The sequence below is a fragment of the Anopheles stephensi genome, chromosome 3 (assembly GCF_013141755.1).
Source record: "Anopheles stephensi strain Indian chromosome 3, UCI_ANSTEP_V1.0, whole genome shotgun sequence".
Lineage (NCBI taxonomy): Eukaryota > Metazoa > Arthropoda > Insecta > Diptera > Culicidae > Anopheles > Anopheles stephensi.
This window is the reverse complement of record NC_050203.1, coordinates 25,243,724-25,268,676: the sequence shown is the minus strand read 5'-3', so window position 1 is coordinate 25,268,676 and position 24,953 is coordinate 25,243,724. Positions and strand designations below refer to the sequence as shown.

The 24,953-nt window shown below is 45.1% G+C and overlaps 1 protein-coding gene across 20 annotated transcripts in view; it reads left to right on the top strand.

Moving 5' to 3' along the window:
- Positions 1-24,953, top strand: part of LOC118511404 (calsyntenin-1) — a 106,378-nt gene that overhangs the window by 794 nt on the left and 80,631 nt on the right. For 6 of the 20 annotated variants that reach the window (XM_036054438.1, XM_036054441.1, XM_036054437.1 and 3 more), the window contains exon 2: positions 1,524-2,245. In XM_036054438.1, coding sequence (XP_035910331.1) covers positions 2,122-2,245 — 124 coding nt within the window. In that variant the 5' untranslated portion in view covers positions 1,524-2,121. The other 14 variants (XM_036054448.1, XM_036054451.1, XM_036054452.1 and 11 more) reach the window with 8 other exon arrangements.

Here is a 24,953-nt window from a genome sequence, read left to right as displayed (position 1 = left end):
TGCAGTTAGTTCTACGTGTGTGACTCATCATCAGCAGCCAATTGTGTTGTTTCGTGTGTTTTTTTTCCTTTTACCTCAACGTGGTGTTAATGTTTTCCCTTGCAATAGCTTTACATTTCCTTTCCCAAAATTGCAAGAGAAATCCCCGCTCTTGAAGGGTGAAATCCTTTTTCCCAATCCCAAGCACTTGCTGCTGCTGCATGTATTCACCATCCAGGTGTGTGCGTGTGTGTGCGTTTTATCTTGCGATACGCGGCACCTGAAACACGCACTCTAGGTCAAAGCAACCCATGCCATACGCACTTGTTTTGTTTGCTTCAGGTGGTGGCGTACACCAATCTCCACCACAGTTCGTGCGTGCGTGCGTGATAGTATTGTGCATCAGGCCCGGGATCCAAAAGCCAAAGAAGGTACCATCTTTCCCCCCATCGAAATTGAACAAGTGAAAGCAAAAGATATCAAAACTCCTCTCACTCGGTGCGAGCATCTTGCCCGTTTCCCGTTAGAATGTCAGAGGCTACCTTGTTGGGCTGGTTTAACCGAACAGCAGCAGCAGCAGCAGCACGGATTGCTGCCACTGCTTCGAAAGGGATGTTTTTTTCTTTCTCTATCTCGCTCGCTCGTTCGCTCTATCTGCCCGCATTACCAAACCTGTTTTCGAAAAAAGGGGTGGATGTGTGTAAGGCAAAGAAAATGCACTCGACACGGCGTAGTTGCGAAATTACTGCAATAGTTGGTGATCAATTGCAGTTTGGAGCGATCCACAGTACGGCCTTTGATTGGAGTGTGCAGTGCACCAATACAGGGCGCGTTGGTGTGTGTGTGTGTGTTTGGTGAAAACAATCGAATGTTGGGGTTGCGCGTGCTTTTACATAGGTTCTTTTGAAGCCAACACAAACGCACATCAAAGTATGCTCTGTGTGATAAAAGTAAATTTGACAGGTTGGTGTGTTGTGTTTGCTTGCCGAAAAAGAAAGTAGGAAACACACAAACACTATCCAGTGTGTACCAGTGAAAGGACAATGAGGGAATTTCAAGGATTTCACCAACCCTCCGATCCGACTCAACCTGCTTCGTAGCTGTCTTATGCTGCTCGCTCTGGTTTTTTGTGTTTGTATTGCGTGTACACGGGGGTTCCCTTTTATGGTGGTGTTCGTGCAAGCCTCCATCATCATCGCTCCATCGTCCTGTTCGTCCTGTTTTACCGCGCGCGTGTGTGTGTGTGAATAAGCGACTGTCCAAACTCGTCGTCTAAACTTGTAGTGCTTAAGGCAAAAAAAAAAAACCCGAGATTTGCATACATTTTGCCTTGCTTGCTTTGATGTGTGCGGCTATTGTGTCGTTTGTTTTTGTTTCGTGTGCATGTGCATTGAGAAAAACAGACGCATCTCCCATGCACACCCGCCACCAATGCCGCCGTCTCGCGATGCATTGTGTGGCTGGGAAGGAATTTCCACTTTGCCTCCATTGTGCGTTGTTGTGTGTACTTTTGCTGATTAAAATCTTTTTTTTTTATTTCCTAGCGCGTACCGTTTGTGGGTGGGTGTAGTAATCGGTAAAATCATAGTGTGAGTGTTTTTCTTAAAAAAAAGGTTTACATACATCGGCATCGGAATCTGTCGCAGAAAGGATCCAATCCTAGAGCCAGCCAGTGTAAAGTTAATAACAGTGCCGGGAGTTGATCTCTCTTCCGCGTGTGTCTGTGTGTGTGCGTGTGGGGATAGATTTCCCATTGGGCTCCCTCCACCTTCACCCACTTGTTTTCCCCCAAGCATGGAATAACAGTGCACTCTGCTCTGCTGAAGGGAAATTCGTGGCCGTGTGTTTGTGTATGTGTTTGGTGAAGTAGTATCCTATTGATTCAGTTACTTGCAGAGCAGCATATTGCAAGGAAACAGCGGAAGGAAATTGTTCCAAACCGTACAGTTAAAGACGTCGGCGTGGTTCTTATACAGGGTGGAAAACCTCGTCATATTCCTTTGTGTCTCGTGTGTGTGTTGTGTCCGTGTGCGTTCGTTGTTGTAGGGGAGTGGTGTTGAACGTGTTTTGCTTCGAACGAGAAGCATAGTGTGTGTGTGAAGTGTTGTTGTGTGTGTGCGTGTAGCACGGATCGTAAGCACAATGATACCGGCAAAAGGATTTCTTCTAACTCTGCTGGTGCTGGTTGCTAGCAGCAGTTTCCATGGCCATCTCCAGGTGAAAGGTGAAAAGTATGAGGACGACGACGACTACTACGACTCAAGAGGTAAGTGTGAAAAGGATTTTCCCACAGTATTGGCAGCATTTGTTTATGTGCCTTAATTCAATATACGTACCTTTTTTGTTGCGAGATTTGAACCCAGGACGGCGGGGATGCAAAGCAGAGTGTAAGCGTTCTCTGCGTCAACGCTTTTCAATCCGGGAGATGCATGAGAGCAATGCTATTTCAGCTCCATCGCCTATTACTAAGCGATGAGTAGTCTCGTTTCCTAATTAGTACATTTATTATCCCATCCAAAAAGGATAAGAATTATAGAAATTATTTAATGAAGCCCGTCTTATTTTCATGTTGCTCAAACTAGTTACACAAAGCTCTTCACCGAGCGTTCCGAACGAGAGGAAACCCATTTCATCGTAATTAAGATTCTTTCATACACCGATAGTGAAGTATCATGAAAACACTCGCGGAGACGCGTGATGCGGGTGCGTCTTCATTTCGAGCGAATATTGAAAGCAAAACCATCTCATTAAGGTGCAACAACGGCAGCAAGCAGCAGCTGGGGCTGCTACGTGTTACCTTTAGCTAAAAGAGGCCACTCGTCCCATTTCCTTTTCCCCCAAACTCCTGGAAAGGACCTCCACTTCCTTCTCGCGCACAACCTAAAAGCAATCACCTGTGTGCCGTAAGTTGCTCATTACGCTGAAGATGTTCCATGAATCTGCATAGACTGTTGCTGTTGAGAAGTTCACGCTGCGTGTTGAGCGAACGGAGACGGTAACAGAAGTGGAATTATTTTGCGAACAACTTTTATACGCTTTACAGCAATACTACGGTGCACTGCTATAACTCTTGGAAAACAGATACACTCGAGATAAAACGATCATTATTTAATATGTTGTGCGTTGAGCATTCTTTGTTTCAAGTGCTGGGTGCTTTACAGCTTCACTGACAGCCTCACTGTATGGTAAGCCACGGGTGTTTCTTATCAGGTGTCCATCAGTGCTGCTTTCTGAACGACGATTCTGTTGTTGTGCTATTTGCTTCCACTCGTAGTAAAGTTTTGAAGTGTTGCTGGAATTATTTTCCCCCTGTATCGTTTTTTCGAAACTACCACGTTACCCACATCTAACCTGACAGTACGATGACAGTTGGAGAAAACGGAAAGCATCCGGAGCCCGGAGGATGTCTCTCCTATATCCTGTATGGATTTTGATTTTTGTTTCCATTTTTCTCGTCCTATGGAACAGAAAGAAAGTTTGTTCTTTTTCGATGTTTCCTTTTACCTTCAAATCTGACGTAAAAGAACAGACAAGAGCCATACACAGCACTCCATTATAGTGTCACTCACACCCGGGGCCTACATACGGTGGTCTGACAACAGACGACAGTGTGCTGCCGTCGTGCTATTTATTCTCAATCTAAATTCAGTCAACCAAATTGAAATTCCACCATGCCCCCGCTAGAAGTGGACTGTTAGAAGGGCTAAAGTAGGGCCTCTAAGATGTGTGCTCTCGGGAAAACGTCTACCCGCAAAACTCTCGTCCCGCCACTGTCAAGAGCGTTTTCTTCTCCTGCACTGTGTCTTTAAGCTCTTTTCTTCTTGTCATATTGTTTGGTACGAATGTCCTTCCAATGCAGCACAGAAATAAAAGATTGCTGCTGGCTGCTGGTTCACCAAACGAACGAGGGCAGGTCGTTGAATGTTTCGAAATATTAGCCCTTATTATTATTCTATGTTTGTACGCTTTGCCGTAAGAGGTTTTTCAATTGCTGGAACAAGTTATTGTTGGAAACACGCACCGGTTTTGGAAAATGTTGTCTCGTCTAATGCTTTCTTTCGAAATCGTACCTGTCATCGAACGTCCAATGTCTAATATGGAACACAATACTTCGTTCAACATGTTTCACACTTGTCTGTTTGACCTCACCATATCTCACCGTGCAAACCCCGTTGAAACCTACCTCACCAGTCAAATTGAGAGTAAATTGCTCATATCGATCCACATGACGTGTGTGTGTGTGTGTCCCGAGCGATTTCGTCGACAATCATAGACCATCCTTCGCCAATCCCACAAGCCAATGAAGTGTAAAATGAGCTTCGCTTGCTATTTCTTTTCGATTCCCCAACATTAAACAATTATTCACAATGCCGTGTAATTATGATGTCCTCCCAGCAACGGACTAGTTATTATGCTGATCGGCAAACTCCGGACAAAGTTTAACCTTTTGATAATACCGGCGGTGATGGTACGGCGATAAATCTTACCCGCAATCAGGATTAGCCGCACCGAAAGGCGGTGCGACCCAGTTTTGTGCTCCGCCGAGCACACACATCCCAAACCCGGTACGGTACGGGGTGTTGCAGTTGCAGGAAGGCACGTCTTGATCGGGTCACGAAACACCGGGGTCTCATTATTAATCCGCCAAAGACGCATAAATTGCATCCATACGGTGTCGTCGTCAACTTCGGTGCGCCTCCCCACCGACCGAGCAGAGTCTACTCAAACAATGGATCCTTAACGTTACGCTTTCGTGCGTCTTTTCTCCGGTACTTGGCTTCCAGCAGACCTCCCTCCATGAAACACGATGAAGCGATTCCTTTCGATTTCTCGATTGATTGTATTGTACGTGTGCCTTCGAATGGTCTTCGTCTTGATGTGGCTCAACCGTATGCTAAAAGCTCACTTGAACCCATCGGCAGCACCCACGCAAATCCGAGAGCCGGGGGTCGTATTTGGTTGCTCACTCACCAAGCGATCGACACGATACGGCCGATGATGACTCCATTCGTGTGCTTGAGTTGCGCGGTTTTGCCACATTTGGTGCGCACATTGCTTGCGAGATAGATTCCTTTGTGGAAACGGCAAGCGCTCGCCTTGCCTGTGTGTGCATTCATAGGTAGTCATCGCAAAATCGACCCCCAAAGCTTCGTACCATGGCCGAGACTCTGGCTCAACAAGTAACAGACCTGGGGCTTCATGCTGATGATGAGTGGTTTTGTGTTTTATGGCTTGAAACGTTTATGGGAAGCTAAATGTGTGCGGTTGTGCGGAGGTGCATTTATAGCAGACTTTGAAGTTTAATTCTCCAATCTTTCCTCGAAGTTTATTTCCAATATTTGCATATTTATATAAAGCGAGTCTGCTCTAGAGAAATTTACTGAAATATATAATTCTGTTGGATGGTGTTTTGTCTCGTCTTACCGAAACACAATATTGCCACAGCTCACCAAACAAAGCAATCTGACAAATTGAATTCATCTGGAGGTGCGATATTTGCTTTATAAAGCAACACACTCTTTGCAAGAAGCAACCCTAACCAAAGAGGCAAAATCCTGCATCCCGTTTGCTTAGTTCAACTGGTTGGTCCCATCGATTGGCGTCGTCCATTTGTTGCGATCATTGTGAGATGTACACCGCCACTGTGAAGTGTTTGCTATTTACATTCGCCATGGAAAAGATGTTGGGTGTGGAATTTAAGATAGGAGAGAACAGTGGAAGATAGGGAGGCGCAGAGTTCGTTTGCATGCACTGCACGACATTTCCGTCGATGACTCTATAAGGTGGTTTTAAATGCATGGAGCTATGTGAGGTTTGGGTACAGCTGTGGTAAAGCTTTTTCATTCATACACACATACACACACCGATTGGTGTCTTTGGCATTGCCTTCGAGCATTGGTGTGATCGGTACCGCATGGCGTAATGAGTCAAAAACTTTCAAGGATTTTCTAAGAATGCTCACTCACCCGCGGAGTAATCTAGCGCATTTGCTCATTTATGGTGCGATTTTGTTTTTGCTATCTCGCCAACTCGGAGCGATTTATTAGAGCTGTTTGCATTTATTACGCACTGCCTTCTTGAGTTAAAAATGACTGTATTAATGATGGCCGTGATAGTGCTTCATAGCTAGCTTGTTTGCTTTTGGTCTGTGGATATACACAATTTGTTTGCTATTAGTCGACCAATCGGATTCAGGTATAGAAGACTTCAAGGTCGGTGATTGAGTGGCCGTAAGAAATGTCAATACAATTGGCTAGCTATTGTAGACAGTGGGGTCTATGATGGGCTAAGCCAGGTTTTCGTATATGTGTTGACGTTTTGTGGCTGAAATGCTGCTAGCTCTCCATGCAAACAAAAATACAAAAATGAAAAAAAAAATGATTCAAGCTTCTTCTTCTTCCTTGGCACTACAACCTCGAAAGGTCTTCGCCTGCCGTTTCTGTCTTTCTGTGACTTGATTTTACCCGTAGCAAAGTAGCCAGCCCTGCGTACGGGGAGGCGGTCTGGATGGGATTTAAAAATTTGTCCTGCCGTGCCAACACTTATGCCGCTGTCGCCGCTGCCGCATAGAATCCAAGCAGATGGTTAAAATCGTTCGTTTTGGCCTTTTGGAAGAATCGTTGTGGTAGTTTATAGTATAAACTATATGTATATGTCAAAAAGGTGTCAAGCGCTTCAGGATAAGTTTATCTGCTTTGATTTATCTGTTGTGAGATTGCTTAGCTGAAGTCATCATAGAACCCAACAATAAATTTTCAAAAAATGGCTATTGCATACTTCCAGGCGCTTAGAACCACATGGTTGGTTGGTTAGACAGATTAAACTTAGTTGGACTTCATATCAGTACAACAAGTATCAATATTATCTACAACATACGAAATAACACTTTAACAACACCTTCCATTTTAATCAAAAATAAATGAAAAAAGAATTGAAATAAAAGAATATGCCAGTATTCTAATTTCCGAAGATACTATCTCTCTTATAGCGGGTAAATATGCTAGGAATGGAAAATCTGGAACCGTTAACCTAATTCCGCAACATTTTCCACGCTCTTTTTTTTGCTACCGTGTATTGTTCGTTCGCTCATGTGAAAGCACTAAGTTTCCAATGCTTATCTTAATGCGTTTCCAAGAAGCAAAAGAACCTGACCAGAATGGAAATAAAATCCCCATTTGCAATGCAATTGCATTGGCAAGATTACTGCACACTTAGTGAGCGCACCGGGTCGGCCGAGTTCGTTTGGGTGGAGAAGAAAACAGAAACCGAAATATAAAAAAAGGATATTGCAGTGGCAACGAACGTGCAATAACAATAGTAAGTGGGTAAGCAAAAAAAAAAGGTACCTTAAGGATGGGTTGGGCAAAAAAAGAAAAAAGGGAAAAGCATCCCAATGCAAATTGGTGAGGTACCGAAGGTACGAGGGATTAAGACCAAACCTCCGTTGCCAATGGTCTCTTAGGTGCTATGAACGGTCATGTGCACCAGCTTCTACGCTTCGTTACATCCCCTGTTTATGCCCTGGTTTTTTATCCACAGTCTGCCAGTGCAATGTATCGCAAGGATTGGTTTTCTGTTTGGGGTTTTTTTTTGTTGTTGCTGTCTGCCTGCAAGTTCTTATCTTTATGTGAATCGTTAGCTTTGGTGGATGTGTAGAATCGGCAGCAGCAGTAAAACAGTACGAAATTATCAAATTGCACGCTACACCCAGCAACTGCAAATCCCTTCAGCCAAAAGCTCTCGATCCCACCTTATTATGCACTCCCGGTTTGCGAATATTCGGGGTTTTTCGCTTTTGTCGCATTTACGCTCTCGGTTTCCACGAAATGATTTGCGTGGTCGAATGTCGGTATTTCGCATTCGCCGTTTGAACGAAACAAGGATCATCGGCTCCCAGAACAGCTGGTCGATTTCGGGATTGCTGTTTTTGTCTCTCGCTTTTCCCAGCACCAACAACAGATGGCTGCTGAATATTCATAGACCAGAAAACAAAAAAACAAAAAGCCAAAAGGGCTGGCTCACTTGACCATCTTTGTGCCATCTGTGTGTTCTCTGTAGCCGGCTCATTATTATTTACTTCCTTTCCTATACCCGGTCGGCGAAAGCTCTACCGCTCGTGGAAGATCACTCGGTAATTGTACCGACTGAACCGAAGAGAAACTCCGGGCCCCAAAACTCTTGTACTTGCACGAGCTCGCGTAGCATATTGTCCTTTGGTCAGCGGTGTGGTGGTTCTTTACCATCTCGTCTAGCGTCCTTTTCTTGCGGAGTTAAATGCAAAGTTATTGATTCGATAAAGATGATTTTGTGCCGTCGACTGCTTTGTCATCGTCACCACCACACCGGCTCCTGCTGTGAGTGCTCTGAGCACCCGGACGATCCAAAGTGGAAATGGATGGAGTTCCCTGGGACAAGCTGCGGTGAAATTTGAGCCACTTATCGGGAAGGATTTTCAGTGCTGGCATCGGAAGGCAAAATAAATACGCCTCGTTTATTTTCATCATCTTTGCCAATATCATTCAACACAATGGGGGCGCACGGTTGGAGTAGCTCTATTGGTTGGATAGACTTGGCTTAAATCAGACTTCCTTAAGAAATCGCGAACGCAGCGAGGAAGAATTATTGCTTTGGAATGGAGAACCCGTTTATGGAAGGTTGTCGTTCATGCCGGCACGGAATCGAGCTTGCGTGCCCATGTTTAGGAAGTCACATTCAGTTTCAAGTCAACCTAGAAGTTTTTTTTAAGTGTCCATTGGCGCTATTAGGGACCGTCATCCAAAAGCTCTTGAATACTGCTCAACGTCAAATGGTGGGCGAGAGAGATTAGATCACGAATTTGACGATCTTGGAGGACTTTTCTGGATGTATAAGGTTTGCCTTCGTTCCTGGTGTATCTCTAACAGAATTCTGATTTCCTGATATATCTCTATCAGATATTTAGCACCAAATTGCATATCCTAACTGCATCAGCATGAGGTGTATCGATCACACCCATTGGGGATGAAATCATTTACCATGAAATTAATCCCACAACACAGTTCAAAGCATCAATTTCGCATTACTCACATCAAATTCTTCAAACGCTAGAGCGTGTTACTGGCGTGCAACCAATCCATTCTGGCTAGCCCAGACGAAGCAGCCAGTAATGCGCATACCTTCGGCCGCAAAACAAGAGCCCTACCAAGGGAGAGAGAGCTGCCCGTAAGTGAGACTGGTAATTATTCTGGCATTAGCGAACCCAGGAAACCCAGGTACCGATTACACACCGACAAATTGCGCCGCATTTGAGATGGTGTGTTCTCCGATTTTCCGTTGCACTTCTGCAAACTGCGCATTCCAGTGTGTTCCATACCCGCTATCGGTCCAAATGAATCTGGGCGGGTATCCTTGGCCCCTTGATACGATGATGTATCCTTTAACCACCCGCTGAAGAGGCTAAAGTTCGATCGATCGCTGACGTAGAAGGTCAGTCCCGGTGCTAGCTCTAACAAACGAACGAACCATTATCGCAGGCTGTGATACATGTGTGTTGTGGCACAGATTAGTCACGTTTCGTGCCGTCGACTGTTCCAGGCGTCGTCATCTTTCTATTTTTTTCTTCTTTCTTTTGGTGTTTGTGAACGTGGGTTGTGGTAAAATGCAAAGTTAGCATATCTGCATCGGTGGGAAATGGTTGTTGGCGATTCTTGTTGCAGACAGTCTCCTGCAAAACTGCAAGGTCACATTGGGCATCTGCTTGTGGTGTGTAATGTGAAGAACCTCACCGTTTTTTTTCATACAAGCTACATCAGATGCTTTTGACGTTGATGAGAAAATATGGGTAGATAGCATGTAAGAATCTTTCGACAAATGTCAAACACACCCGGCTTCCCTACCTAAATCACCTACCTAGCTCCCCTATGCGCTTTGTGGAGTAAGAAGGAGGCCACTTTTATGAAATTGAAATGCAACTTTCTTTGTAACTTGGTAACACCGCAAAACATCCGGCAAAAAGACGGCAGAAAATGTGATTTTGCAATGTGATAAAGTTTGGTACACGATGGGAGGGTCTCCTGTTCTCTCTAAGAGCCCTATCATCGGGGCGAAGGGTCCCCATATTGACGTTAATAATTGCAATTTTAATTACAAACTTTACTCCCGCTCTCTTACGACCCACTAAGGGTGTACGGCCCGTGTTCGTCAATTAGATCTTCCTTTATAAGGCGACACATCAAAAAAGGCCCCTAAGGGGGTGGAGGGCAACGCACACAATGTGGCACGTTTTTCAGACCCGTCGCCATTCGCCGTCTTGAGAGCAGGCGGAAGGGATTTAAGTCAACAGACACGAGAGCACCTACCGGCTTGGGTCTTGGCAAAAGAACATTCGGCGTCGGCGACGACGGCTCGGCTTAAGCACTCCCCAAAGACAAAGTTGCGTTGCACGATCTACGGGTAACTGGGCCCAGCAATGATGTTTTCGGTTTTTGTATTATGGCTGTTGAAACTTTCTAGCCGAGCAGAGGCTGTGCTCTAGACGTAGATATATCCTGGACAGCTCTGGCACCCTTGAGCACAAGTTGGAGACGTGGAATGTGAGAGGGTTGGGCGGGGGGATGCTTACAACGATCCTAGCAGCGTAGAAGAGTTGATCAAAACGCAGGATCCTGAACCCTGGCAAGGCAGAAGTTTCCGGCGGATGAGCAGGATTTCGATAATTGCTGTCGTAAACAAGCAAACGTGTCTTCTCCTCGCTCCCCTCCATCGATCGGTCCTCACGACCCGGCAAAGCCTTACCAAGGGTCCCACGTGATTTGATTCTTTCGGCGCTTTGATGTCGATGTTGGTGGCCGTATTGAACAAAAGTTTCACACTGCAGCAGCCATTTGCATCATTTTCGCATAATTCTGCTGGCAGGGAGTCACTTTATGCGGACCGCTTATTCCCCATGATAAGCGAAAGCTTCTCGAGTGTCCTGAGCTGGATATTATACCCATTTAGATGTTGCTCGCAGTTATTCGAGGTTGGAAAATTTGTGGTTAAATTCGTTCATTAAAAATCGAACCGAAGCGAGAGATACTTGTACCGAAGGGGGGAACAAACTTGCGGTGGTGTAAATGAGGCTCCTAATTCGGGTTAATAATCAAAGTTTTTCCCGCTTGCTGTCTAGCGGTGTAGCGGCGAGGGGGGATGATACTGGGGGGCATAAGACACCGCGACGGTGGCTCGTAAAGCGATCCAATTTCAAGCAGGACAGCAAGATGGAACCGAATGAGTAAACTTTTTTGTTCTTTATTATTTGGGCTGAAATATAATCCCATCTCTTAGGTTCGTTCGGCAAACAAATCTTCCTCATTACACTACCGTCAAGATGAGGAAAGCATGATTGTTGCGCCTAATGTTGTGCTAAATACCCTCCGAACGCAAACTTCTGTACACAACAAACCCGTCCCTGCTGCAACAGTTGTGCGTTGTTTTCTTCGGGACATGATTTTTGTTTCTGTTTAGTCGGTATTTATTTATTCATGTTTTCTGCACTCTTTACTACAAAACGCTTTACCAAAAACAAGAAACAGATGTACAGCCGTGTGCTGCTCGCTGGAATTGAAAATCGTTCAGAAGCTCGGTTCGTCCGTGCTGTTTGTTTCTGGAGCGGAAGATGATTTGCCCGGAGAAAACTTCCTCGACAAAAGCTTAAAATGCAGATTTTAAACATGCCTTGTGCTTGCCAAGCTTTTCCCCCCGTTCCCGAACACAAGCTCCATCGCAACAGCGCGAGGATGTTGGGTGTGTGACTCGGTGGGCATTCTACAACTTCCGCCAACTTTGCGCGGAGTGTAACTTCGGCCAAGTAAATCGTAAGTTCGGCAAACGAAACAGGGCTCGGTGTTTTTTTTTCTCCAACCAAAAACGATCCAGCACAACACAAACCTGAAGGGGGACGTGTGGAGAAGTGGGGCGGACTCATAGGGGTGCCCGAAGGATCGTTTTAAAAGAGTGCCGGGCATCTTGTTTTGGGTGAGTGGTAATAGAAAATTTCAACACAAATTCTTGCACCAAAGTTTTTCACAAAACATTCCCGCTTCACCCAGGGGTCGGTCCCCGGTTGCGCCAGGAATCTTAGGGCTGGAGTAAAATCAGTTCCACTTAGCATTAAGATCATATGATGGAGATCTTGCGGGGTAGGTGGGAGGGTGAGCCATTGGAGGGAAGATCGGGAGAAGATCCCCTGAAGGCATCCGTGTGATGGAGTCTTACGTAAAACTAAAAATTGTGCCGACAGGAATCAATTAGCGCGAAACGGCGTACTGCTCGTGCAAAGTTTTACACCGGACCGGTACAGCGTACAGTTTTGGGGCCAACAATAAGAAAACTAGGGTGAACTGGATTTCGGTGGTCTTAAAAAGAAAAAGGAAAAGATTCCTCTTCATGTATTCCTGATAGCGGCAAGGACCAGGATTACTGTTGTGCTCTTCTAGAACTTTGAGTCCTATCAATCTGATTCAACTGCCGATCAATCCTACACCGACTTCTTACCTAACGACCTAAAAATGTGTTGTGTAACTAGTATTCTGTAGTTTGAATTGTATTTAGTTGTTAGTTCTTCAAGGCGATGATGTTATAGTTGTACAATATTAGAGAGGACTCTAGAATTACATCAGAATATTGATCATATCAGGGCAGATAGCAAAATGGATGGAGGTGCTGCAATACAAGCGTCTTTATTAGAGAATAGACTAAATTGCTCCTCTTCAATTTTGCGACTATAACCTAGACTCTGAAGTCGGATTTCCTGGTAAACACTGTAGAATAAAAATGCATCGGTCTAAGACTAGCCTAAACGAAAGCAAATTACTGATATGTTAGACGGAATATTTGAGATCTTAAGTCGTCCCAGGATTCAGATACCTCAGATATCTACATTGAAGTTGAAATATGTTCAAGATTCATATAGAACTTCACCATTTAGTGGATTAAGACGTCAATTAATTAACGCTATTGAAAGTTGAGGAAAAGGACTCACTCTTAAAGCTTATGCAAATATTGAAGGGCATTGCAAGGCTCTCGACATTGATGAGCTCTGTGAGCTGCACAATGATCCTCATACTCTGTAGCAGGTCTTGTAGTAGGAAATTCAGGCATCTGATAAATAGCTAAGTATATTAGAAGGATACATCTAACCCTTCTCCAGCAAAGAAGACATTCTTTGAAATGTTTATTAAAATTTGTTTTTAGAGTTAACCAACTTTCAATCTCTTCCCGGTTCTTCGGTCGTCTAACTCCAAAGCTCTCTTCGGTTTCTACACACCTTGTCATGTAAGAACTTAAAACCTAGACCCAGGATGCATCGCAAAACTGATCAACCTTTGGGCCTTTTACCTCTTTTTCCCAAAGACGTCTCATTCCATGCAGAAACAAAAGTAACTGCTCTCACGGGGTTCTTCTCGGCGAGTTCTACGAATACTTGAGCGGTGTGTTGAGTCGGTGTCCATTTCATATTCGCACCACTCCCGCGCCACTGTTGCACATTTGACGGTGAGAGCAAACTTTTTCCTACAGAATGACCCTTACGCCCCGAAGCGAAAGTTAAATGGAAAGCGCGACAAGTTTGCCCAGAGACGACGGGCGTACATTCTCCGGGGCGTTCACGTCGAGGTGTTCCAGCAAAAACCAAGGATGTGTAGCCGGTGGGTGGTGTAATCGTTTTCTTTCTTGTAATATAGTTGGACGTTCGTTGCTTACGAAGCTTTTTACCACCGTGTGGTATTGGTGGGTGTGTGTGTGTGTGTGTACGCTACAACGTCACTACATAGACACTTTTTTTTTAGCTTTCACCTCTTTTGCTTCGTTAAACTCTTTCTTAACTCATCTGCCATCATATCCTGTTGATGTTCACCGTTAGCAGCGTCTGGTTTGATGGAAATTTGCCAGAAATTACACTTTATAATGCAGTTTCCAAAGTTGGTCTCATTTTTAACACTTTGTTCTCTTCTTTATCTTTTATCGCAAAATGGAACAATTTTATTCTTGGTTAAAAAAACCCTTTTAACTCCTTCGTGAGTAGAATTCTGTGCTAAATTCTTAGTATAGTATATTTTTATTCCACTGTTGGTCTAGAATACATTCGTAACAAAGAGAGGGTAATTTAATTTGCGCAACATACTCCTTCTTTACGTCTGTCTGTGTGTCTCGTGCGTTTTATCTCACCTTCTCAATGCCCGATTTGTGCCGATGCTTCGCAAAACTCTCTCGCCGCACACAAAATCGAGCACCGGTAACCCGGGGGTCTCGGAGATGGACATAAATCATCTCAAGGTTGGTAAAAAATGGGTGCTGTGCTTGAAAAAAAATGCTTCAGAATTGGCACCGGGTACCGTGGTTCCGTGCAGCGGTCGGATCGTGTATCCTGCGGGTTATAATAATAATTCCCTTCCAACGATACGACCGGAACACCACAAACCGTTTCGGGGAGGGCCAAATGGTTGGCAATAAAAATTAAAAAACGGAAAGATAAGAACGCTGCGATGAGAATCCCCAAGCTCTCTCCGGAGGTCGTCCCATCGTGGTTCAGAGGTGTGCGTTTTGTTCTCGTTGCCATTTATTTCGTTTGAATTTGTATTTTTTCTGTTCTACAAAAACGGGGCGAGCCTGGTCGGTGGAAGGACATGAGCGCGCACCACACGTACCTTTATTTGGCAAAAATTCGGCGTCCGTACCAAGCGGAGCGTTGTATCTGAGATTAAATCAACAAGAAGCAATATAATATCTCACAAGGATAGGAGCTAAAGGATGAACTTGAATGTTTGTCATCTTCTTACTTTTTTTCATTTTAACTTTAACACACTCACACACACCCAGACAAAGCTTTCTATTAAATTCCTACGTTCGTCCTGCAGACAAAGAAAGGATCCGGTCCGGTGTGTTCAGATATCCGGTCCCCATAATTCAATGTAAATCCTGTAGGAGACTGGGGAACACTGCTGGAACACGGGGGCAGAATCCCTCGTGCGCGGACCCAATTCTAGAGCTTTTGTTAAAATACTGAATCATCTTCAGTGTGCGCTGTTTGACGCATGGTCGGTCGACGAACAGCAGGCACCACCCCGAACAGCTCAGAGACATTGGCGGACCGGAGATATTCTCGACGCAGGAACGAGCAGGAATGTTCGGCGCTTTTGCGAATCCTTTATATGGGATTTTGAAATTGGCTTCCCGGGAAGTCATTAAAACAGGAAACGTGTACTTCAAACGCTCAAACGGCAGTGCTCCTACAGAGAAGGCGTGTGGCTCAATGGATTGTAACCTTGGTTTTTGTTCGTTCCCCCCGCAATCCCCAGCTTTATTGTGCGAGGATCTTGGATTTCTGATGTTTAATCTGTTGTGGGTCTTTGTTTTTTTTGCTGGTCTGTCGACGCACCCATTAAGATGAAACGTTAAAACCTAACCTCACCTCACAAGTTCTTGTTTTACTAGTTTCGCTTTATTCAAATTGTACCTTTCACTGTAGTTAATGGTTGAGGTTGCATGATTTAAGCTCTCGCTGCTTGACAGCTAAGATGGTGGGGGGAAAAAAGTCCCTTCCAAGTGTATAAAGGTTGTACGCATTTTGAACTACCGCGTACTCTCGGGACGCATTAACTTTTAAATCTGCTTTGCGGTTGGTACTGTTTCTTTCTTCTTCATTTTGTGGTGCACTTCATTTCGTCTCATGTGAGGGTTTCTTTCTTGTGCGCGCCTTGTCGAGAACTGTTGTTGTCCACTGTTGTTTGGTCAGTTTGCTGTCGTTGCAGAATCATGCTTTTAATGGATGGCCAAATCGTACCAAAAACCTGGACATATCGATGCAGCTCCTCCTTCAGGTCGTTTCTTTTTCTGCTACACTTCGGCTTCTGCTTTGCTGGTCTCTGATTTCGTTCGTGTAATGTTAGCAAATTCTACTTGGACGAGTGTTATTTTTGTTTGTTTGTTCCTTCCATTTGCTTTTTCATGTGGTGTTATGTTGCCTTCTCCACTATCAAGTTACGTTGTGTTGGCGCGCCTGGATCATGTGAAGCAGTTTTATGAGGTTGCGCGCTGCGCTTTTATTTCTTTCGCCCTCCCGCTTCTCGGTTGATTCATTTCCTCTCTCGGTGTTTTATTTCTGTTTTCGTGTGTGCTTCAAAAGAATTCTCGCACGGGCAGGAATTTTCAAGAGTTCCCGCGCGTTTAACGCTTGAGGGTTGACGGATAAATTACTGTCGTCTCATGTCAACGCTGTCGTTGTTGCTGCTGTCGGCATTCGCGATAACTTTGAGAGATAACCTATGAACCGTAACCATTTTATTTTCATTTTAATGTGGTGGAGAGATGCCTGAGACTTACGATAAATATTTCTCTAATTTAAATCAGAAAAAATTAACAAGATTTTAACCGTTTAGACTTCCTCATCCTCAAGAAGTACGGTGTGTTGTATGCAATCTCACCTCACAATACTCTTACATGTATGCAATTTGCAGCACAAATTTTACCCATTAGCTGCTCGATTATCAAGTTTACCACAAAAACTGCTATAAATTGTTATCAAATCCCTAGCCAACGCTGTGAGCCCCACCCGTGCACCACCTAGTTATCGGCAAATGACAAAATACAGAAAATTGCACCATTTTGTCCCGCAGTGTCTGTGACCCCATTCGTTCTTAGCAAGCAAAATGAAGGTTTATCCTATCGCACCGAGAACTTATCAATCCACACTATCGCAACCATTAGCGCCGCAGCACCGGTTAACCGTGCAGCGTATCGAACGCAGCGCAGCAGCAGCAGCACGTTCATGCCGCGTGCCAGCAAAATGAGCACAACTATCGTTTGACATTTCGTACCACTCGTGGGATGGAGTACACCACGTTCCGTTGTGTGTCCTTTGTAGTAGTTGCTGGTGCTCCGATACACGACGGTCCCGTTTCCTGCGCTGTCATTCCCGAGCTTTCGAACCTGCTCTTTCGATCCTGGGGATGGATGGGTTAGGGCAGCCTGGGTTAGGGCAGTACTTTCCAGTACAACGGACGGTTGCCGGCTACTGCCGTTACCGGTTCACTCGATGGGAAGGACTTGCGATAAGCTTAAAAGAATGATCCATTCCAGCTTCAACAGCGGAATGTTGTGGATGCCACCTCTCTCTCTCTCTCTGTATGTGGTCGTTGAAAGTGGTCCGTACTGCGAAGGAAAAACGAACACACACAGAAGGCACCCTTCGAACGACGAGTTGCCTGGTGATGGGAAAATATATCTCGTTATTTTCGTATCAGATCCGGTACCGACCGCGCACACCGACCATCAGCGTGTGTGTTGCCTTCAACAACAAAAAAAGTCGAAACCGTTAAGAAAATAGTATGTACACTCCTGTTTCACCTTCTTTCGGCCAAAGTCTTGGCATATCGTCTTCTTTACCGGGGTTGTTGGGGCGAGTGTTTTCTTACACCTCGTGTGCCTTCCAAGAACGATACTTGAAGTTTCTTTTCCGCCGGTTTTTTTTGTTGTTGGTCGGTTTCTTTAGCTTTTTAAGCGACCCCTCCCACGACGCGGCACACGTTTGACAAGTTCCGTTTCCTGCTGCGGCCGTATCTTCGCGACAGATAACGCGTCGCTATATCCACCTCCGAGATGCGAAAAGTTGGTGGTGAGTTCGTGTAGAGTTCACATTAATCCAGCTACGGAGAGCATCACATACATGCATGCTGAAGGCGAGCAAAAGGACAAAGACGGCGCAGTAAAATACACGCCGCAAAAGGAGTCCTCCTTACATTCCATTCAACGCTAATAGTGTTAGGATTGTAACAGCACGGGTAGTAACAGCATAAAGTGAATAAGAATAACACCATCGGCATGGCATGGTGGTACCATAGCTAACCAGAAAAAAAACTTGTTGCTTGTTCCGGGGCCAAAGTTAATTACTTTCAGCCACGGTAAATGTTCACTTCGGGGACTCTCGACGGCGCACTCGATAACGAATAAAGATAACCAGCTTACCCATCTACCCTGAGCTCTCCTTAACTCAGGAGCCACCAACATGTAACGCTTCTACCATTGACGTAGATATGTAGCTTGTGGTGGCGTTTGTCCCGGGGCAAAAAAAGGATCTTGCATGGTTCGGCTCAAGTCATGCGAAAGGAACGGGTCCTTACAATAAGAAATTGTCGTCTTTTGCTTCCGTCGGGAAAACTGCTAGACCAACCACCAGTAGTAAACCATTTACTTAGGTTCGTGTCGTGTGCGTTACCCTCTTGGATACCCTGCCTCCGAAAGGAGGGATCGAGCAGTTTGTGTCCATTTAGCACATTGTCGGGATTGCAGTTGCTCGCTCGTGCGACTGACTTTCGCCTAAGGGAGCTTTGCGAGAACTCCCTGGACGGGCATCATCCACCACAGGGCATACCATCATTGTCTCCTACATGTACCCGGCGGTCTTGGTTTCCTTACGGGGTCCGTACAGCGATCCTTTTCAATCGCTCTCATTCCCTTTATTATGCTTGCTTTTTCCTCTTATGTATGTATGTGTGGGAGGGCGGGCGTTGGTATAATTCGCATAAAAATTATGACCCTTTCTGAGTTCGGTGTGGCCGTGGTGCTTGGCTAAGCATTCAGTTATCTTTTTAATTAACTCCATAGGGCTACATACGGTACACGTCGCCATGGTGCGACGCTGTACAGTTCAGTGGCAACATTGTGGTGCTGGTGGTGGTAGTAAAACGTACCAACCCAACCCACCCAGCCTAGCGGCATCCGTTATTATGATGATGACGATGATCCCGATCCTAGTTCATCTCCTCGCCGACCCGTGTGTCCGTGCGGTTTGTACTATTTATGGCCGGCTCAGGTGTTGAACGGTTGGATCTCCCGCTTCTGCCCACTTTAATTTTCCATTCTTCCAGTTGAGGAAAAAAAAAGGAATCCCACAAACCGGTACAGCTGCTGCTGCTGCTGCTGCCGTATATCATCCTGGGTGATCCTTCATCCGGGGAGTCCTTTGTCGGAGAGCGAGAGAGAGCCTAGGGAAAAGCCATGTATACTTTGTGCCTTAATTAATTTTATTGCGCTCGGAAAACGAACCCGCTCCCCACCCTGAGGGCGGGTGTTAAGTTAAGGGCGGGGGAGGGTGGTCTGTTCGGCCTGGTCGGATTGCCCGGTTGTCTAGGTCTTTATTCTGTAGCAAGCTAAGGACTTCCATTGTTGACTACTGCTTTCTTTCCTATTTCAGGAACGGTGTAGTACCGGCTGCAAAAGGTCGCTGCTGTAAATAACGTGAACGAAAAAGGATTTTTCTTACCAGAAATATATTGTCCTGAACTGGGCCGGAGACCCGGTGTCTTTAACAATCAGTAGATAAGTTAGAGGTTGTAGCAGTTAGTTTTACCTGTTAAGTTGAAGAGTAAATTTCAAATGTGACATTGAAACGTGAACGGATGTTTAACCATACAATTACTATTTGTTTGTTATTCTTGATGTTCTTCTTGATTAAATAACCTGTAAGGTCATACTTGCCATATAATGGCTTATTAGACTTATTGCTATCACAACACTGCTGGATAATAGGCGCTGGGTAGTAGAGGCGATAGTGGCGCAGGTCATCACACGGCAGGACCGGGGTTCAAATCCATTCTGGGCCGTTTCCGCGTAGTGAGGACTGACTCTCCAACTACGTGGTATCATCAAGTCTAGTTAGCCAGAAATGTCAGGCATGACTCAAGAGGTCGTTAGGCCAAGAAAGAAGAAGAAGACTCTGGATAGTCCTAGCTACGTTTATACGATACGGATAGGATTTCATATCTGGTTCTGTCCTTTGAAGCCAAGGGCCACTATCGCCTTGGCATCTGGAGATTTTTTACTTTATTTTTTCGTTAGCTTAACGACTTCCTAGGTCAGACCTAACTGACTAGACTTATTGATAACAAATAATTGGATAGACAGTTCTCACTACGGAGAAACAGTCCGGATGGGATTCGATCGCAGGTTTATCATACGGGCCTTGCTTTTAGAGTTTAATATGATTTGATATGATTACAAACATTTCAAATGCACCCAAATGCAACGGAACATTTTTGACAGAACGGCACGCCTCAGTTCGTGCTCGTATGATGACCACCATACAAACAACCAAAGCAAATAAGAAGCGTTACGAAGCGTTACAATCGAAAAGTGTCCGTTTCGTTTTGTATAATCTGTTAATTTTATATGATGCCAATTTACACTTGATTTCGCTGGAAAATCTGTATTGAACTAATCTCAACACGAACTGCGCCCCACAGTAACAGCACGTTCGAGGAACCGATCTCAGGTTCCGATGTGAATCACCGGTTGAATGCACCCGGTATCACTCCATGTAGGGTGGTCTCTGGAGAAAGGCCTTCCGGTGCGTGTCGATGATTCTGTGTAAACAAACCCGTCCAGATGCATTGAATTCGGTAGCAAACAAGGCCAAGCTGTGGAGTGTTGCGTGTTGCATTTACATAACACCGACACCACCCAGCTGCCGGCTGCGGTTGAAAACTTCACTCAAACACCGTGCTAATCAGGTAGAGTAGTTATTAGAGTAGGCAAGTGACACCACATTGCTAAACGCCGCCGGAGTAGTAAAACCTGCTGCATTTCCCAGCCCAAACACAAACCTCAAAACCACTCTGTGTGAGAAGCAGCAAACTACCTACATCAACCCCGAAGTCCGAGTGCTTATTAGAGCGCATCCGTTAAGTATTGACGTTTGTCGTAATCGAAGGAATGTGTGCTGGTTGTGAAGCGTGTTAGAATGCAGCTTGATTGGAATTCGAGGTGGGAATATCTAGCAAACCTGATCCAGCCTTCCCGATCTCACCTAACCCCTCCTTTGCACATGGTTCGCATAGTTCAACTGTTAATCAAATACCTTTTGCAAAATAGATTTGTCCCTAACGTGACTTTTGCAGGAAAATAGCAATAAAGTCCAGCTCACCGCAAACCGTAGAGAATGTGCTGCTCAGTGTGGAGAAATTGTTTAGACGTTCCGGATGGGGTAATATGTTCCTCCTTTGTGCTGGCAATTGGACTTGGAAAAAAGAGAGAGAGAGAGAGAGAGAGAGAGAGAAAGCTGAGGCTCAAATCCATTCCTGCTAGCTAATTGATGCCGGCGAACCTGTCAATGTGAACCTTCCGAAGCAGCAGCCGCTGACCACATATAATTTATCTCAACTGGCAGGGAAAAAATAATCTCGGCCAAAAAAGGCATTTTAGGGTAAGGTTTCCTCCGGGTTGGTACATTCGTTCGCTCAAAGATCCCTTTTTCAAAATGACCACAAATGGCAGTACATCGCCAGAAACCTCAACGATTTGTGTCCGATTGCAGGACGACCGTTCATCGAACTCTGGCTCTGTTTCCTACAGCGCAGTTTCCAAAAAACGAGCTACAGGAACAAAGATATTCTACTGGAGTTTCACCAGGAAACAAAAAGCTGAAGGGACGAACCACATTTTTCCCATTCTGTACCAGCAGAAAAAAAAATTGTCCTCCGTTAAAGCGCATCTCCAAAAGAATAAGGATGGCTAGGTACCATAAGTGCACTCGCTCGCCATACCTTTTCCATTATTTCCCTCTTTATGAGTTTGTTATTAGTCTTTTTTCCCTGTCCGTTTCTTGGTGTATGGGAGGGAAAACCCATAACGGCCTCTGTATGAAACAACGGGCGTGCCAGGTACCCTTTATCTGACCCGGAGTACTGTGCTATATTATGGGCTGCTTTCGATTTTATTTATGGCGATTGTGACTGTGCACACACACACATACACACACATACCTAAGAAATCCCTGTTCTGCTGCTGCATAACCGGAAGCAAAGGTTCGGATCCTCCACGAAGGTATAGAAGCCTCCGCTATGAAAGAGACAATTTTGCAACCCGATGTGGAGAACTGTTCACTTTTGCTCTATTTTCAAGTTTGCCTCCGAACTCCCCTGTCCGGGTTGTCCCCCGGACATCTCCCTGCATCTTCAGCGATGGGAACAGGTCCAAGTTTTGCACAGCCCACCGATTCCTCCCGGTGTCGTCGGTTGTGTGTGAGGTCAACCGTTTCAGTTGTCTTTTAAGTTGGTGTCCCACTTGAATATTGGCTCGTGATCGAGTGGATGTTCTAGAGCTGACAAGCAGGCTGCTGCTACAGGGTTCGGTGCAACCGGAAACAGTCATTCGTGTGGCCTAGATGTGTGACAGGTGGATGTGGTGACTGAGGGGCGACGTGATATGGATGGTACAGGTTTGATGCGAGATTGCACCGTCCGTCTGGGTGCCGGGTTCGGTTCACTCGGCCCGGGAAAAAGAAAGGTCGAACAAAACACATTGAAGTGATGCTTAAATTGGGAACAGTAAGATGTGTTCCCTCTCTAGAATTCTGTCTTTCATGTTTCTAGCTCGTTTGACAGCAGCGACAGCAGCAGCCCCGACCGATTCTTGCTCGCTCTAGATAAATGCTTTGTGGGTGCTTCATGGGGCAGGACCACTTGCAGATGTTTCACTTTGCCATTATTTGTCCGGTGGTGGTTACACGTGTACACTCTGTGGAGATGCTCTGCACAACCGAGACTCATTTTGCTGCACAGGTATTTTTGCCCAGTGGTGCAGTAGTGTATTGGAAATTCTTCTTCGAAAATGGCACGTGTTCATCCATGTAAGAGCATGCTAACAGGAATGTAGTGGGGCATTAACAAACGAAAAACAAGATAATTGTAGGACAAAAGCTGTTTTTGTCGTGCAGATTGCATACTTCGGGGATACGTGTAACACACAAAATTTTGTCACACCTAAAGTTATGCAATCTCGTGATATTATAGTATTACACTAGTTTGGAACAGTTTGTAAGAATACTTTAACAAGCCAATCTCTTATGTACTACCCGATAGGGAGAACGACGAAAGCTTTTCAAATATTTCTCTCCTTATGTGTGTCCTGCGAGGAACAAAGAACAGCAGAAGCAGGTCTTTGTTGAAAATGTTGAAGCTACCACCCCTATCAAGGGTCAGGAAAAGCCAGACCTCGAAGGTATATGTTTACCAATCATAATAGTCCTGACCTTTCCAGCTACCACCTCCACCATCCTCTGGCTAACTGGGGAAAATGTATTCAGAACAATGAGCTAAAAAACGCTGAAAGAATCAACTAAAAATGGAAGTTTCAAAACGGGCTGGGTGCACAACTTTACGTATGTGCGTGGACATTGGCTCTGGGAATTATGAGCCGGCTTTTCGGAATTGTTTTCATTTGGCACCCCACCCCATTCGTTTCACACACCCACCTACTTACCCGATCAGCATCCATCCAATTTGTAAATGTTGCAAACACAAACACCACGGCCGACCATCATCATCAGGGCTGCTGCTGAGTTTGGGGTGTGGGTGGTACGTTTATTGCCAGGCGGAGGCCGATCCGAAGTAGTTAAGCCCTTTTGCGGATGCAGCTTTACGCAACGATTTTGGGACTAATAAAAACAAACCTGGAAAGGGGAATATCAAAGATTGAAGGGAGTAAGAGGAGGAGAGAGAGAGGGAAAGAGATTGAGGATCACCGTGATTTTCATTCGTCTCTTCATAAAAGCGTCACGTTCGTCGGTTCCCAGGCGGCAGGATTCCTTTTCAACCGATGGAAAAAAATATATTCATAAATCGTAAAAGGTCTTTTGCGGCCGGTAGCAGTGCTTCGGGGAAGGTTTGTGTTTCCCTGTTTTTGTCTTTCTCCCGAAGATCATGTGTTGTTCCGGTCGAAAGTTTATGTACGTGACAGTTTCGGGGAGAAGCCTGCAAACAGATCGAAAAGTTGAACCCGTCCAGCAAAATGGTGGTGAGCCACAAATTGGGTCGGATTGGATAGCTTCGTAGCAATTAGGGGTGAGCATATAAAGCTAAGGTGGGCAGAAATAATACTGAATCCCCCCATCGCCATACTTAAACCTACTGACATTTTATTGTTTTCTGTCACGATTTGCTGGGCTCTCTCCCCCGCTTAATGCTTTATCTTGATGCCTTCGCCGTAGATCAAACTGCTCTTTTTTGTATTGTTCTCGGTCTCTAACTCTCTATAGTGAAGTACATTGAAGCACAAGTCAGAGTTTTTCTCTTGATGACGATGTCCTATTTCATGAGCTCTGGTACGACCCTAATACCGTAAACGCTTCGATGTGAAGGTTGAGCTTTATTGCCGAGCTTTATAAGACACGAGGACGTCATAGACTTCACCAATACGCATCGTTATACATTGTTGTATTACACCCAGGTTGTAATATATCTCTCGAAGTTTCTTACGTATCTCCCACCAGATGTGGTCACCCCAGTTTTTTTTTTGCGGGACTAGCATTGCTTCATCCACCTCCAGATGGGCTCATATAAAATGCTTACAAGAACTCAACTTTATCCTCCTCCGTGATGTTATTGTTGCAATTGTGATGAATTCGCTGGACAATGTTTGTCCAATAAGCCAACGTGGACCACCCCGAACGGGTTGTTTATGAAACAAATATTTGTTCCAAGTCGAAGTTGGTTGATGAGATACACGTCGTCTGACGAAGAATGCAAGTTACTTCCTTCTTGTGTCAAAAAGACATCCCGGGGAAAGAGACGTACAAAACGATCGTATAAAGGAAAGATTGTTGTGCTCGATTAATATCGTTACCTCCCCTTGTACCCCGAAATGTGATGGAGGATACTGTTGTGCTAGAAGTTGTGCAGAAATATTGATAAGGATACACGCGAACAACAGCAGCATGTAGGAGCAGCTTTCCAAAAAGCTAGTAAAAAAATCACACTCAACCCACATCACATTGGCCAACGAACGATGCTTTGATGCTTGCTGCCTTACCATTATCAATTCAACGGTCTCCGGGATGGCTTGTGTAGCATATCGGCAAAAAGGTCTTCAACGATGATGTGTTTTAGTTGGTTTCTGTCCTCCCGTTTGTTTGCTGCTGCTGTTGTGGATACACGGAACAGCTTCCTTTTTTTTTGTGCGGAAGA